The sequence below is a fragment of the Pithys albifrons genome, chromosome Z, assembly GCF_047495875.1.
Source record: "Pithys albifrons albifrons isolate INPA30051 chromosome Z, PitAlb_v1, whole genome shotgun sequence".
Taxonomy (NCBI): domain Eukaryota; kingdom Metazoa; phylum Chordata; class Aves; order Passeriformes; family Thamnophilidae; genus Pithys; species Pithys albifrons.
Window position 1 is genome coordinate 41,213,764 of NC_092497.1, and position 16,916 is coordinate 41,230,679.

At 41.2% G+C, this 16,916-nt stretch overlaps 1 protein-coding gene across 1 annotated transcript in view; it reads right to left on the reverse strand.

The window, feature by feature from the left end:
* SNX30 (sorting nexin family member 30) overlaps positions 1–16,916 on the reverse strand; it is a 63,558-nt gene that overhangs the window by 12,466 nt on the left and 34,176 nt on the right. Inside the window, exons 3-7 of the mRNA XM_071580008.1 lie at positions 16,019–16,129; positions 12,756–12,914; positions 9,826–10,021; positions 8,994–9,193; positions 3,361–3,447 (exon numbers count right to left, since the gene is read on the reverse strand). Of these exons, the coding sequence (XP_071436109.1) occupies positions 3,361–3,447; positions 8,994–9,193; positions 9,826–10,021; positions 12,756–12,914; positions 16,019–16,129 (753 nt within the window). The remainder of the gene's footprint in view (positions 1–3,360; positions 3,448–8,993; positions 9,194–9,825; positions 10,022–12,755; positions 12,915–16,018; positions 16,130–16,916) is intronic.

The window sequence follows — 16,916 nt, forward strand, 5'->3', positions numbered from 1 at the left end:
GGATGAACAGACTATGTAAGAAGCTTTTCATAGTCAACTACAGTAAGCTAGAAGTGTGCTACTACCTTGCAGCTTGGCAAGGCAGTCAATTTAGTCAGAAACTGTGCTCCTCCAGGATGTGAATTAGGGCTGATCGTTGAAGTATAACATTGACTCAGAGAAGGTCTTACATCTGTTCTCCAATAAAGCTGTTTGAGAGACAGGAGTTCTTCATACTCATGGGATTTGAGTTTCCCTTTATTCGCACAAGCAAATATTCACTATAGGCAGCTCGAGAGTTGAGTAGACAGTCTCCTCCCCTACCCTGACTGAGCACTACTGGCTACAGAATTCACTCTGCCACAATTCCAGACAAAGTACTCCTGCAGGCTTCAGACAAGAACTACCAAGCCTGTGGCTGGAAGGTTTAGAAGATGTGCCCCTCAAGGCAAGTATGCCTTCCATTTGAAGTACTCTGCTATCTTAATGGGAAAGGCTGGGCTACAAGAGAAAGACTCATCAAGTCTGGAAGCAAAACCATGTAAGATTTCTGAGCCCAATGAAGTTAGCTTCTGAGCACTCATCACCAGTTTGCTGCTGCTGCTTCTTCCAGGACCTGAAACCACAATGAAGCCATACAAAAATCTGTTCTTTCTCACACCTAAGTCTCCTGCAGGTCAGGCTGAGACAGCTGTACAAATTTAGAGCTACAGAGACAATGCAGTGGTCAGTAAATGAGCCACAAATGCTGTTGTTAAGGAACAACAGGAATTAACTCCAGCTAAGTCTCTACAGGCATCCTCATGATCCTCCTCATCCACTCTACATGAAAGTAGGGCCTGCACATGCAGCACTCATATCTAGGACTGACTTTCTTACAAAACTGCAGCTTCCTGAAACATAATTTGCAACTCAGTAGTTGAAACAAAATTTTAATTAACAGCTTTTAAGCACTTTAGATCTCATGCAAAGACACGAATGCTGATATTTTTATCAGCTTTTATCAGTAGAGACATTAAATATTAGCCACCAACTAAGAAGTGGGCAGAAAGCATATTGGACTTTGGGGGAAGTTGCTACTTTCTTACTGATGTCTGTTCTCAGCTACTGGAGAATCTCAAAAACTACTCAAACCACAAAACCAAAGTGACAACCAGTTCAAACTCCAATACACTTGAATGGTCCATGACTATTTTATTGGATCAGTTTCAACTCATAAGAGATGTACAGGTAACTGAGCATAAAATTGTATATTCAGGAATGTGGTCACTTTGCTATATGATAAGAAGTTCTGCATGTACATCTAAACCTCTTCACATTGATTCTGTTCTCTTAAAAAACTAAGTGTGCTTCACATCTATAATTTAATGTGGTCATGTACAGATGGTGTGTCCACTTTAAAATTCCTCTACAGCATCATGACTAAGTAACAAATGGTCCTGAAACAGAACAAATCCAGCATTTATTAGACAACTAATGTGCTATTTCTACCTTCCTAATTCTCCAGAAACAGGAGGAAAAAAGATACAAGGCTTTTTGTTACTCCCCGAAAGTACATACGGTCACCTTCTGTTTCAAGTTCTACGCTGCCATATTTACTGTTCCCACAGACCACCACACCTCAAAGCCTTGATGCAGACAATAAATTAGGTCAGAAGAGGCAAATTTCATCTCACCAAGAGAAAATCATACTTGTCCTTCACTACATCAGTTGGACTACTGCAAAATCAGCTCCAGCATGGTCAGAAGTGGGTAAGACCATTTCACCACCATATTTGCTAGGAACTGAAAGGCTGGAAATCCTGCACCAATACCACGATGCTGCCGTTAAACACCACACACCCCACGCTTTTGGTGTAAGCGCCAGCATTCTGAGCAGTACTTTGTGACAGACATTCACAGGAGCCCTGCAAGCCTTCGCTATTTATAGGCCACCCAGCTCTAAGCAGGTATCTCAGTGTGAGAATGACCTAATGACACCTGCAGAGCTTTGTGATGCCCAGCCCGGGTGTGTGACCAGCGAGGCCCGTAATGCCCTCTAGTGGAAGAGATTATCAAGTAGCCATAGGCCCTCCTTTCATGATCCAACAGGCTTTTTTTCCCTTTTCTGGGTTTTTGTTACATAATTTCCACTAAATCAGCAACTATGCTGCAAGGAACACAAATGCCATTCCACAGTTGAGACTCATGACCCTCTGCCTGCTTCTAGTTTCCAGCAGGTCACAGCCAGGAGACCACAGTGAATGTAAGATATACTGCTAGGCACAGCTCTGAGCTACCAGCTCCTACAGACAAGGACAATTCTTCCATGAGGAAAGGATCTGAAAACCATGAGATAATATTTTATGAACATGGAAGGAGTTCTATATAGTTTGTTCAACTTCATCTTGTATATGACACAAACTACTTACTTATTTAAGTGCTGCATTCTTCTCAATAATCCCACTGAGATATGAAATTTAAAGGCCTTTTAACAGGTGAAAGATCAGCAAATTCCACTGCAACAAAATCTTGATAAAGTCAAACATCTAAAAACCTCAAATGGCTTGCTGGATATGCTAAATTTAGTTGCCTCCATCCTAGATACACCTTGTTCAAATATCTACTTATGCAAAGCTACAGTGAGGAAGCAGAGTACATACCACAGCAGCCAGCAGTGGGGCAGGCATGAGACCAAAATACAAAAACACTGTAAAACACCTAATATACCACTATTTGTAGTTCATGATCAACACTAGATCAGAAGCACACTAGTCTGCATTTCTATGCTCTCATCTTCTTCAGCTTCTTAGATTAAAAAATACTACGTGAACCTGTGTAAGATTATTGTACAGTAGTCCTAATACTAGAAAGTCATCCATTAGTTATTAACACAAACATAAGGAGAACCAGAAACCTCCAAGCAGAGGAAAGGAAGCATTACACAGGTAGAGTTCCCTAGCAGAACCAGCAAAATATGGACTCTTCCACTGTCAAAACGCATGTGCTAGAATAACAGAGTTCCACAGTACCAGGGATAGGATCTTAACTCAGCTAGCTGACATCCTGCTACGTCACCAGGGACTGTTCTACCACTGCATCACTCCCTGTCACTAAACACTCCAACGGATTGCTCCCTGTTGTTTAAGTACTACAGAGTCATCCTGCTCTGATTCATGGGAGATCAGTAGTACAAAAGTTGCTAGACAGTTTATATATATTCATACCTAAGTATTTCACACCAGCTTGACAACAACAAACTTCCATTCTGCCAGAAACGGCGTATATTGCCAAAGAATCCAGACCCAGACCCAGACCCAGAAAAAAGCAAGTTCTGCTCCATTCTTCTCAGGAAGTAGTGTATGCGTAAGCTGTTTTTGCAGAGGAAGTTAAAGTGCTCACCTTTGGACGGTCTTCCTTTTTCAAGGCTACTGCTTCCAGTTTTGCTTCATACTCTGCTTGGACTTGGTCTCTCTTCTTCAACACATTCTATGGGCAAGAGAAAAGACAGCTGTGAAAGAGATCCTCTTGTTCCTTCCCCCGGCCTGCAAGAAACTCCAAAATGATATGGCTTAAGTGACAATTCAGTCCAAAGTCAGACTTTCAGATTTATTTTGTCCTATTTTACAGTATTTAGGGAGCAGCTTTTAATAACAAAGAGCACTTGCTCTCCAGAAGCTGACCAGGTCAGGTAAAATTCAACAGCTGGACAAGCTGAAGGCATGCAAGACAGAAGCTGTCACTAATATAACCCTGACAAAGTAAATTTAATTCATCAGGTAACCTATTATTACCATGAACAGGATATAAACAAAAGCATCAAAGCTGACAAGGACTAGTGCAATGCCTTGATATCCTCAAGCTGCAGACAGACAACAACACTGGCTAGGAGGGAAGAAAAACACCACACAAGCGATGACATTTCCCTTATAATCTACAAAGACTCTTCATAATCCTTTACAGCAAGATGTCACATTCTCATGTCAGAACAAAAGCAATCTTTTATTTTACATCAGTTTGAGTGGTTTGGTTGTTGGTGTAATTTTAAAAAAAAAGAAAATTATGTAAAGCACAAATTACATGAAACGTAATGAACTGCCCAAGCGAGTTTTACAAGCAGTAAACATTTTCTTTACAAAGTCTTCTCAGAATAGAGAGCCAATGATGCTACCCTCACCTTGTATTACATCCACAAGACAAAAGCTCCACTAACGTCATGCCAGTCTTACAATTTCAAAACACAAAAATTAGGTTTTTTAAGAATATATTACTAAAAATTAAGCAATTTTGTGTCTACAAGAGTGGCGAAGTACTAGTTCAGTCCTCACAAAAAACCTCTAGTATTTTTAATTACTCTGTTGATGCAAAGTTATTATTAAAAATGCTTAGAGGGAAATCAGCCAACACTCACTGCTGAGGCACCCATATATGTGAAATTCTCTTGCAGCTAACTTAGCCAATTCATGCTTTGAGTCTTCCCTGCTGCCACCTAGAAGGAATTACCCCATTAGCACAAGTGATAACTAGTCATTTTAATGGTTTCAGACAAGGCTGGTAAAATAGGACTAGCCATGTGCACTGCTGCTTCCAGATATCTGTTTTCAAGAGTAGTCAGAGCTCTAAGAGCCAGTCTAGCCAAGATCTGTTTCTTAATTAGAGATACACAAATCCTGCATCTACTAATCATCATCCTCCTCCTCCCCCTTGAGTCAAGAAAAGATCAACACTGCAGTTGCTGTAGAGATAGGACTATTGTAATAAGTATTCTTATAAACCTCAATCTATGATAAATGGGAATGGTGCATCATCCATGAAGTTACTATGAGTTTAGCCAATAAAAAGAGGGCAAAACTGAAAAATTCACCTTCAACCCCTTAACTCTCCCGTTTGTCCCCAAGGGGATGCAGCAAGCATGCCACTGATCCTGTTTGCTAACCACAACATTCCCCTTCTTTCTGGAACCTATGCAACTATGTGGGATGACTTTAAAGTGATTGAAGTTACCAATGCAGCAAAGTCTGAGAGATTTAACAGGTATTTCTACTTTGTATCGCCTCTTGAACCTGAGTCAAATGAAAATTCTTCTCTTAAAAACAACCACCTCCAGCAATTGCCTTTCTGCCTTTAGAAGCCTGGAGTTAGTTTCAGGAAGCTGAATCTGTACCAATAACAGCCAATGTTTAGCAGTTACAGGCAAGCTCGATTCAAAGGACAGGTGTTTTGTTTCTCCTAAAGTGTTTAAGTCCATCCACTGTGGACCATTAACAATATGCTTTTGAATACAGTTTTAGGTATCCAATAATGGCTGACTTGTAAGTGTTGAGAAAAATACTGCTCTCCTTTTCCTGTGTACCATGTTTTCCTCTGGGACTTCCAGGCAATTTCCTCTCAGCTGTAGATCAATGCACTAATACTTTAGCAGCAGTTATGAAAAACTCTCCATCAAGTATCCCCAAACTTAGCACAGCTCATGCAGTACTTCCACTAGTTAAGGTTTCACTTAGAAAGAAAAAAAATTCAAGAATAAGAATTTGGAAGAAACCAATACCAAACAGAAAAAACTCATCCAGCACACTTCAGTTAACTCAGGACAGAACTAAACCACTAATCCCTGAACAACAAAGACTTACCTTCATTTCAGCAAGGCAGGCACTTCTTCATTTTGTGTTTAGCTGAAACACTCCACCTTGGCCCATACTTCTAAGGAGCTTCAGGAGTTTGAAATTTGAGAAAGGAGGCTGATGGCAATTTCCATCCTATTTGCACACCACATAGCTTCCAATTGTGACTAGACCTCACAAGAGGATCTCTGTTTACTGCCTGCCTTTACTTACTAATGTGGTGCTTGCTTTAAACATGCATGAAAAGTATCCAAACACACCACTGGGGATCACATCATCTGATAAACATTTCTGGCACTGTTAATCATGCAGAGTTCATGTAACATTTTAATATCAGCACTGAATTCTGAATTATGTACAGCAGAGTTTGTCCTCTGCACATCCCTCCCTGGGGAACACCAATGTACATTCGAAAATGTGGTATCGCGTTTGCTGACAAAGGCCTCACTGCACCAGGATTTGAGACATCATCTTGCCATGTCACAGAATAATAGAATACCAGGTTGGAAGGAATCTCAACAACCACCTAGTCCAACCTTTCTTGGAAAAAGTGCAGTCTAGACAAGAGGGCTCAGCACCCTGCCCCACTGGATCTTAAAAGTGTCCAGTGTTGGTGAATCCACCATTTCCCTGGGGAGATCACTCCAAAAGCTGATTGTTCTCATTGTCAAAATTCTTCTTGTATGTTCAATCAGAATGTTTCTGGGAGCAACTTGTACACATTACCCCCACCTTTTCAATGGGACTTCCATCACCTTTGCAGTCACTCCTTAAATAGTGGAACATGGGGATAAGATATCCCCCAAGCCTTCTTTTCTCAAGGCTGATTAAACTCAGGTCTCTCAGCCTTTCCTCACACAGTAGGCTTCCCAGTCCCCTGATCATCCTTGTGGCCCTTTGCTGGACACTCTTCAACTTATCCACATTTTTTTTGTACTGCATGGTTAAAAACTGAACACAGTATTCCAGGTATGGCCTGAGTAGAGTGAATAATTTGGTCTCTCCAAGACACTACTAGCACACGTCTTCTCTCAAGCCAAGAGCACCAGTCTCTCCCCACTTCTGCAAATCTTTCAAACAAACCCAGAGGCAGGGCTTCCAGTATTTGATTCAACCAGAACTACTGGGCTTTGCCCAGTATGTTCAGTTCCCTCAGGCTGTCCCCCTCAGGTATCACAGTGTCCCTGAAGACACTAGGGTCTCTTCATCTCTAATCTAGCAGTTCTTACTCTGAGGGATGTTCAGTCAGCTAGACATTGCTCTCCAGATCAGGTTCCCACACCTACACCAGAGGTACAGTGTGCAACAGAGAAAGCTATCAAGGTTGCAGGGAACTCCGCGTACCTAAAGACTTACCTTCTATCAAGTACCCTGTCCAAAAGATGTGCCCTGGAAGATCAAAACAGACTTTCATTTCACAACTAGTCTTCACAGCAGCAGGTGAAGAGGACTGGACTGCACTAGTGAAGAGGACTGTCCTCTCAGCAGAAAACCTCCTGTACTCCAAATGTAACTACTTTACAGTTACTTAATTGGTGTTACGGACTCTGCGAAGACAGACTGGTATTTTCTAGCAGAATAAAACTATACTTTGTAGAATCAGAGCAAGTTCAGTTTTGCTATTTGAGAGGGAAGGAAAATAGGAACAGTCTGTCTTGGACAACAGTAGTTTTTATTCTTGATTTTCAAATTTTCAGACAGAGTAAAGCTAGTAAGATGCCCAAGTCAGACACTAAATAGCATAATCCTTCAGAGCACTAGAAAGTCAAGGCAACAGACTAAAAAGTTTAAGCTAAAAGCAAGGGTGTCTTTAGCTGAAGGGCTACTTTAGGCAGATAAGCAGCACTTACCAGTCAGGCTACCTGCTGGCCTTTTAGAGCCCTTTTAGAATGGCATTGCCTTCAAGTCAACAGGTAACTAAATGCAAGTCTCTAACGCTGCTCTGCCTGTGGAAAGTGGTGCTTAACTGCCTAAAGTACCTTTTCAGCTAAAGAAACCTTGGCTTGTTAGCTTAAAAAAATTTCCCCTCCTACATTTGTGAAAAGCATCTCTCACAAATCAACTTAAACCTTCAGATGCCAGCTTTGATAGGCTAAGGCATTTTTAGCATCAAAAAGCCAAATGTTCTGAGTTAAAAGCTTTAATCACTAGACTCACAGTCTGTTTATTTGTAAGCACACCACACCCACCTCCACTTCCTCCTGTCCCAACATGCTGAGATAAGGCTTCCTACAGCTCACGGTTTTCCAGCAATACTTAATTGTCACAAGCCCACAAAGAAAATACATCTTGGTTCTGCTGGAGTCAATACTATGGTGAAAAAAGCAAGGAGTATACTCAGGGAATTAGTGCAAAACCTTCTGCAAGAATACTTCAGCCACACAGGAGATGTGCAACTAACCACCTGAAGCTGGGAAAGGAAACCTGTAAATAATCTGTTTCAGTTCTCATTTTGAGAAGCACAGGACGAGACTAAGATGAAGATGGACAACCACGTTCAGACTGTAAGTTTACAAGATCTGTAAAGGAGTGCATATCACAGACTTGTAACAGTTGTTCCAAGTGGAAAGTCTTCAGAAGGAACTTGTCTGTTAATACACTGTGGAGGGTCTGCTAACACAAACTATACCATAGGCACATGGTGGAAAGCTCTAATGGATGAGCTGAAGTCTTTGGTTTCATTTCTCAGTGCTGTTTACTCAGTAATTCTCTTCCCCATTCAATGTAATTGATTACTAATGCTCATTAACTTGAAGGGGATAAAACCCACACTGAAGTAGGTTTTATGACTTCTGCATAAGCAGTAAAACATCAAATTATTAAGAGAGATTAAGAATCACAGAATATTATCTTTAAGCAGTTAATTGGTACGCAGAACTTAACTTTACAACAGATACATCCTGTCTAGGGTATGGAAATGACAGAGGAAACAGTGTCTGTCATGGTTCTAAAAGATCACTTCACAGAATACTCCGCTACATACAAGTGACAGAAGCAGTTAATGCTATCTATTCTGTAGGGCCAGGCACTGATCCTGTAGTGAAGAGCTGAGGCACAGCTAACTTTCCATCAATGCAAAGAAAGATTCTAGGCAGACACAGGATGTCTCCTATAAAGTACTACCTGTGACTCTGATGAAGGAACAGTCTTCAGCACCTTGTGTGCACCCTTGCAATACTGACCTTAGCTTGACTGAATAGCAGAGTAGGCCAATAATACTACTCATGCATAACCCTGCTATTAAACATACCTCATTTTGTTTTGACTATGAAAACATCCTCCTACGAAATTTACGAGTTACTTCCCCATTGTTCTCACTATCAGCATTTCTTGCTGTTAAAAAGAATGAACTCGCTGATATATTATTCCAGGCAAACACAATGACAGCGCTTTCTGCCACAGGACACTCTTTACCTTCATTGACTCAGCATACAATATATATTCCCGAAGCACAGGCAGGAATTCTTCTGTCATGTCTTCACTAAGTTCTTCAAGAGCTGTGCAGCAATTCCCAACACAGGCAGACACCCCTTCCAGTGGCTCTGATAGCTCAACCTCCAGTCCTCCCCAGGTTGAATAAACAGGCCCATATTCTCGTAGTTCCACCAAGTATTCTACAAGAAGCAGATGGAAAAGTAGATTAACAGAGTAAGAGCAAGGCAAAGATGTGCAAACACTGACACCAAGTTTGACTAACATTAATCCCCACAAGAAGTCAAGACTCGTGTTGACATCTTAACAGAGAAAGTTCTATGGCTGCAGAGGTGTCAGGTTCAAGTTGCCTCCTTAACTGACCATTCCTACAGACTTCCAATACGTAGACACTGGCATCTTTGCAGCAGCCAAAGTTAGTTTTTTGAAAATATGTAAAACTTGGCTCTGCTAAGACAGGTCTGTAAAGGTTATCTTTGTCTAGGAATTCCATCTGAACTCCTTCAGGTGGAATCTACAGATTATTTCACCTTCCAAAATTCTTTCAAAAAATAACCCTGACAAGTCGGTAGATTGGTACAAAAAAGCAACTTTAGAAAGTACTTTGAAGAACGAGTGGAGCTAATATAAGATACTGTGTTAGGCTTTGGGCCAGTTTTAAATCTAGAAGAGGCACTAGATCTTGCTCTGTGCGTGTGACTTATTACAGACCGGAATCACCAAAGCAAATTGACTTGATCATGCTATCAACCAGAATAAGACTCAGAGCAATCAACAGTCTGAAGTACTATGATAAAGCACCTTGCGTCCTTACCCAACTGTTCCTTGATGATCCGTTGTGCTATTCTGTCAATGGTACCAAGCTTCAGAGAGAATGTGTCTAGATAATCCCCAATGGCTGCAAATTCTAGTGGTCGACTTCTCAATTTGTAGCCTCCTGTAACGTATTTGACAGACTCCCCCACCTTTGACAGCAATGCCATTCCTTGCTTTTTGTAGGCATTAAGATCCTAGAAATTAAAAAAAAAACAAAACAAACCCAAATCAAGCATAACATGTTTACAAATATTTCACTTACATGTTGGAAGATTAATACAATGAAGGATACTTTCCAGTCAAGATGAAATCTTGTGAAGGCAAGAGATTACATATCACATGCAGCCTTGGACAAAGGCTCGCTTTGTACAAGCTACACAGCTGAGCACAGCCTCAAAACTACCCCTAGATGGAGATAAACTATCCAGGAGAATGCTATGAAGCACAGTATAAATAACTAAGTAGTTCAACTTTGCACATGGCCAGATTTTCCCATGTTCCTGCACTGCCACATTAACACTCTGCTTTCACCAAAAGAGCTCCTATCATTCATCCACACCTATTTCTCAGTTACAGCCCGCAACACCAGTATTGCACAGATGCACCAGCTGGCTCTGATGACCTAGTACAGAGCTACACGTCGCGTGCCTATTCGGTAAGCAGCCTCCTCACACCAGCTGTGTGGTCAGAGAGGAGGCAGGCAGAGACTGCACACACAAAAAGCGCAGCATGGGGAGACTGGCACAGCTTCTCTGCAACACAGACTGCAGCTCAGGCTGGGCCAGATGTAGCCATGTTGCCTGCACAGAAAGTCCAAGCTTCCTAGCCACCTCTTACACATTTGTGCAACCAACATTCAGATAAACTACAAGGCTGCTTGGCTACAATCTTCAAGGGATTTCACCTCAACAGTACATTAGAAACAATTGGTTTTAGCCAAAATGAGGTCCATTTTGCATTTTATTCCTTCCAGCAGAAGTCAGTATTGAATACCTCAAAACAGGTTTCGGATCTGTAACTATCCAATACAGCTGGAAGAAGAGATGTGCTCAAACTAAGTAGACCTGAAGAGGTCAAGAATTCAGATATGCTATTATGGACCAGACTAGAAGCTTAACTGCTCCCCTAGGCAGAGGTCTCCAGCAGGCTCAAAAAAAGGTGAGAGGGCTCATGCCCTTGGCGTTGGTGGTTCTTTCCCCAAAAAGACAGCAGGGACGCCTGCTGTCTGCCACTGCTTAGAAGATGTAGGCTCTGCCTTCGGGGGAGTGTTCCGAGTTGCTAAGACAACCTTACATGAGTAACTCTGGTGACTGGGGGTGCTTACACGTTTGGGTTTAGTGCTTTAGTCTCCCTCCTTCTCTCCCCCTTCTCTTTGGGTTCTTGCTACTTGGTCGCTCCTGTTAATAAAGATACTGTTTTTCTGAACTCTCTACGGTGCTCAGCCTCACTTTTTCCAGCAAATGTAGAACCCACCCTATTAAACTGTTCTTGGAAAAAAGCACAAAACCAGTAGCCATCTTCAAAACTTGTACTACAGTATTCTTTACAAGTACTTAACATTAAGTCAAATGTAAATCTGATTAAGAGAACCTTACATCTTGGCAGCTACTGTAATTTTAATTAGTTATTAGTTTGCATTTAAATGCAGTGGGTTCCTTGATTCTTGCTTTTCAAATGACCTAAGCACTACCTGTAAGCAGGCATCAGAAAAAGATCTTTGAACTCAAAATTATCCACTGACTCTCTCAAACATTCTGGTGTGTTCCTTGTCCAAGCAGGGAGCATGAAGAAAGGCTGGTTTCTCTTTTCAGCCAGAAGGTGATCTTACAACTTTCTGTAGTAACTAAATTCTGGCGTCCTAGCATACTGAACTGACACCTCACTGCTCCAACAGAGCAAGTCTCAACACTAGAGACAGTCACCAGAATACATGTCCTTTCCTTCTACCAGCCAGGGTGCTCTGTTGTCTCTAGGAAAGTTCTGCTCCGAGCTGGGGACAAAGCCCAGGACATTCATTTTAAACAGGTGGGAAAAAACAAAGCAACTGAGAAAGCTGCATGATGCTTGGACAGCTGAAAAGCAGAACAGAGTTATCTGACATTTAACTTTTAAGGTGCTGAATAAATTCTGTATTTTTAGCTTGTCTCAGCAGTTAAGTTCATTATGGAGGGGAAACAAAAGAGCACTGGAAACTGACACTCACACTAACAGCAAGCAGAGCATGAGCCTGATGTGAGCTCAAATTAAACACGATATTTGACTGAGCTAGATTAATGTGACATTGGAAAGATGTGCTTTTATAGCTGCCCCCAACTATCAGGCCAAACCCAAGCATAACTCCAGATCCTCCAAGAGTAATTTGAAATGCAGTTCTAAACAAAGCCAAAGAAAACTGCACCATTGCTGCATGAATCATGCAGAAGATGAGCATGAAACTGTTGAATGGGAACAAATGAGAACGAGGCCTCCATGCTTAGTTTTGAGAGAAGCAAGAGCAAGCAATATAAAAAGAACAGATAAGAAAAAATGTTGAGAAATTTGCAAGCTTTTGTACAAGAGAGACCTCTTTTCCTCTCCCACTTCCCTCCTCCCCAAAAAAGGATTTTAAGGTCTACAATTTTCTGAATTTTTAACCTTTCAGGCGTAATAGGGATATATTCTAGGTATACAGCCACAAAACAAGCAGGTTTGGAGAATTTGTCAATCTGCAGACCAGATTCCTTCTCTCTTCAAGCCAAGGGAACCCATACACGTCACATACAATATTCAGGGTTCCCAACAACTCCGCTATTTCAGGAGTTCTGACCTGCACATCTAGTTTTATTAAGGTCTTTACTAAGGTCTTTTTACCTTCATTTCAGAGGAGATCACAAAGTTTTCTCTTTTTTTATTCCTGTCAACAACTGTGTTTGGAAGTTACTCGCTTACCTTGGCTGTGAGAAACACGTTGAAATGCTCATTAAAAGAAAGCACTGGGTGATCAGTTATTCTCTTCAAAAACTTGTCCAATGCTTTCCTCCTTGTTTCCACGAACTCTTCAGAAAAACGATCAACAACACCCTTCACCACAAATTTCTCAGGAAGAGGCTGTCAGAGATAAGCAGAATGCACAAGATTAAAAAGACCAAAAACTTGCTTCTGCTATTCGGAAACAAAGCAAACAAACACCAGTCTCAACAGGAACCGAAACACTGTGTTTGCTAACAAGAACTATGCATCAGATTGTGTGCAAGCCATGCTTGGAATTATCTTTTAGATGGTCTGGTTTAATGCTAGCAATTCTACTGAGCAGCTTCAGTTGAGTCACATCAGGGAAGCCCAGACAGTAATCACACTACCTATTTGTAGCATAGCTTAGATTGTTCCCCCTACTGCTATTCATGTTCAAGATTAGCTCTAAAGAGATGCCAGAAGAGCTACACACTATTCACAACAGCAGTGCATACACACACATCCAACCACCTAATGCTGAGGCAAGGTTGCCTAGAACAGAGAAACTCAGAAAATCTGGTAATTCTACTTACTCTCCTCACTCCCTCTCTGAACAATTTAGAGCTTTTGAACAGAGCCCTACTATAAAAGCCAACAGCACCACACTGAGCAGAGACCAGCAGGCTTGACACAGCAAATGCCTGAGTAATCTAGGCTGGATCCTCTCTGAAGTACAGGCACACCTGGTCATCTCTCACAGCCAACTTTCCTAAGTATGTTTCTGTAAGTGACAAATGTCCGACAACATATCCACTCTTGCATCTTACTATTTTGAGTCCATCGGTTCACCTATACAGTTCAGCTTAAGATGTCAGCCCAAGAATGTATCCAGACTTACGAGTTACACAGTTTCTCTCCTGTTACACTTAAGCTACAGACTTCAAAGTACCACTCCAGTAAGTTTTAGCTCTACCATTAGACCTGCTTTTGTTCTATCCAGATAGCATGGAATTTGAGATTAATATCCATTTTAAAACTCTGCTTTGCATTTCATTGTGAAGCAGTCCATCCAGAAAATCTTATTACTTTTGGCTAGCAATAACAGCCATTTTCACCCAAATCAGGAAGTAGGATTCTCCTCTACAATGAATCTTTGTCATCTAAAATCTGTGACAAAAACAATTCAAGAAAAAACAAAATTCTTTTCCACCATACCCTAGATGATGCTGGATGTACATGAAGATTGTATCTCCTAGAAAAGCACAGACAGCACGACTTAGCTGCAACACAGCTACATTTTGACCACTGTATTTAATTCTTATGATTAAGACTCATGTTATTATGCTTAGCATTCAGATCAGTCATGCTAGTTAAACCAACGTAAGGTATACTATCATTAGACTTCTTCAGAAGTATAATGCTCAGTCTATTTGTCTTTAGGGAGGAAGAAACTCTTCCTTTCCTTTGTAAACTTCAGCTGGGACTCTGAGGAGTCACTACCTCAGCACCATATTCAGGAGAAAAAGGACAAACTAAAGAACTAGTTTAAAGAACCCTAGTTCAACCAAACACATGGAAGTGTGGCACTGAATAATCACGAAAGTTTGAGTATTTGAGAGCCACAGAAGACTGCACCTCTATTACAAACACTTCTGCCATTTAACCTGGTTTCAGACACAGCAGTAGTTACAGTCCTTTCCATTTTAGGCCTTTGGAGGTCCCTTCCAAGTAGTCAGTACACACAGCTAGTAATAACCAATATCCTGCTTTAACTGTGTGTTAATTATCTACCTTACAGTCTTCCACATTAATAGCCTATTTTTCCCTACTAATACTCATGTGAGCAGAGTTCATTGCAGTCAGAAATGGCTCTAAGTATCCAACAGGACAGCACATCCTTATACTTCTAGATTTTCTAGAAGAAAGGCACTTAAGATACTACCTCATTCCGCAGCCAGTTTCATGTCCAGTATTAGAGTTTCTCATGCCAAATTTGCTGTTCTGTGTGCAATGAATTCCAAGTCACAGCAAAGCAGCTTGATTCCCTGGCTATGACTCATCTTCTGCTACTAGACTACTACTTATTGCCTTGCAGCCTTCAGGCAGGACTGGCAGCCTGTTAGTATACTCAAGAATCTGTAGAAACTTAACTGTGATAGTTCCAGCTGTTCAGAGAACAGAGAGCAAGAAAAGATGGTACAGAGAGCTAAATTAATACATGTCTTAACCTTATCCAACAAAGCTCACTGCCATTCTTTTCCCTACCCCTCAGTAAACATATTTGCTGCCAATTAGTGGTATCACATGATTTTATAAAGTACTCTTTGCCTTTGAAAGAATCAGCTATTATTTCACTTAGAGGCAAGTCGCAGTGTAATTAAGGACTTAAACAGCACTCTAAGCCACAGCCACCTGGCTGAGTACTTTTCACATCTAGTCCTTCCTGAGGGAGAAGGGACACCACTCAGCCCAACCCCATATGGGGAAGCTAAAGTATGCCAGTAGTGTTGCTATTTCCTGACAATTCCCCTCCTACAGGCCTTTTTTAATTTCTTTGTTCAAAAGAGATGAAGGTGGTGATCTCACAGGTTTCCTACACATTCACATCTTCTACAGCATGAAAAACACATCATATAACGTAGTATTAACCTTCTCACATCAAGTAAGGTGGTCAGATTGCTGGTTTCAGCAAAAAGGGGTGCAGTAGTTTAGCTAATCTCATTAATAAACTTCTTCCTACTGAAGGCAAGCAATAGCTACCAAACCAGAGGCTGAGATTTCTAAGTCTGCACTACCACATGTCCGTGCTACTAAGTGCTAGCATAAATAGTTCTAAATTACTCTGTAAAACCAGCTCAAAAGACCATCTTGAAAAACAACTGAGAGTAGAACCTGAAGTATCTGTGTGGCACTTCATAATCCTCAGCTGCTTTGCAATACAGAATGAAAACTGAGCAAACAGATGAAGCGCATTCCATTTATGTCACAAAAATGTAGTCACCACACATACTGCCCCATAGGAAGCTGCCAAAGCTCACCTTTCAGGTGTACCACCCAAGAAAAATCTAAGCTTCATGATCAGTCAAAAAGGGGAAGCTATTCCGACTCCACTCTGAGACAATAAAGTACCATATTTAATTCTAAATACTCAAAGAGAATGAAGTATTGTTTTTAAAATTTAGAGACATATCACTCAAATATCAGCCTTGGAAGACAGATACATAACTGTCCTGAACAGCAGATTCTTGCTTACTACCTACGGGAATGAGATGTGTTGGCTGAGACTCTTCCAGCTTGTTTCTCAACCAGTCGAAGTCTTGGTACCGCCGACGGACAGAATACTCTGGCAAATCAAACTCTGCTCGTGTAGTCTGGAAAAGAAAAGGATATGCTTAATACTGTGCACCAAAACCTCTCACTTCAGATCTTAGCAGTAAATGCAGTACAGCCATCCCTGGCAAGGGTATAGCCAGACAAGCCTTGCAGTGGCTCTTCACCCCAAAAACTGTGCAGTCAGCATGAGAGAAAAATCATCTGGCCTTTCAAGCAGTGGAAATGAAAAATTATTACTTGGAGCTAATACATTAAAGATCTAATTGTACTTCATTACATGTTCTGCTCAGATAAACTTTACAAAACTCTGTGGAGCAAAGAGCACTGCACACAACATTACTCTCCTGGCAGTGGCAAGATTGCAAGGAAGACTGTGTGAGATACTCATTCCGAGCATAAAGCTCAGAATGACCATCAAGAATTAAAAGTAAAGGTAGTTACTGACCTTGCTTATTCTATGACGTGCGTTATCCGTGGGTGAAAAAGTGTTTCACCACTGCCCTGCATTAGGAGTGACAGGCTTATCACAGTCCTTCAAGTCTAAACAATTAGAGCACAACCCACTGCGAGGTTTGATGAAGGATTATTTTTGTTGATTTCCAAGAGGAAGAAACTAGTATGTTTATATTAAGTTTGTGTATGCCTGATTAGATATATTAGTACATTAAATTAAATCTTTAAAATTTTCATTCTTTAGGGCAAGCAGTCAAACTTGCAAAATAAGTATGCAGAGAAAATGCTGGCAAGTGTTTTACCCAGTCCTTGAACAGCCCATAGCCTGGAAGGCTGACTGTGCGGGGCTCTTGCCCAGCACGTACTGCAGCT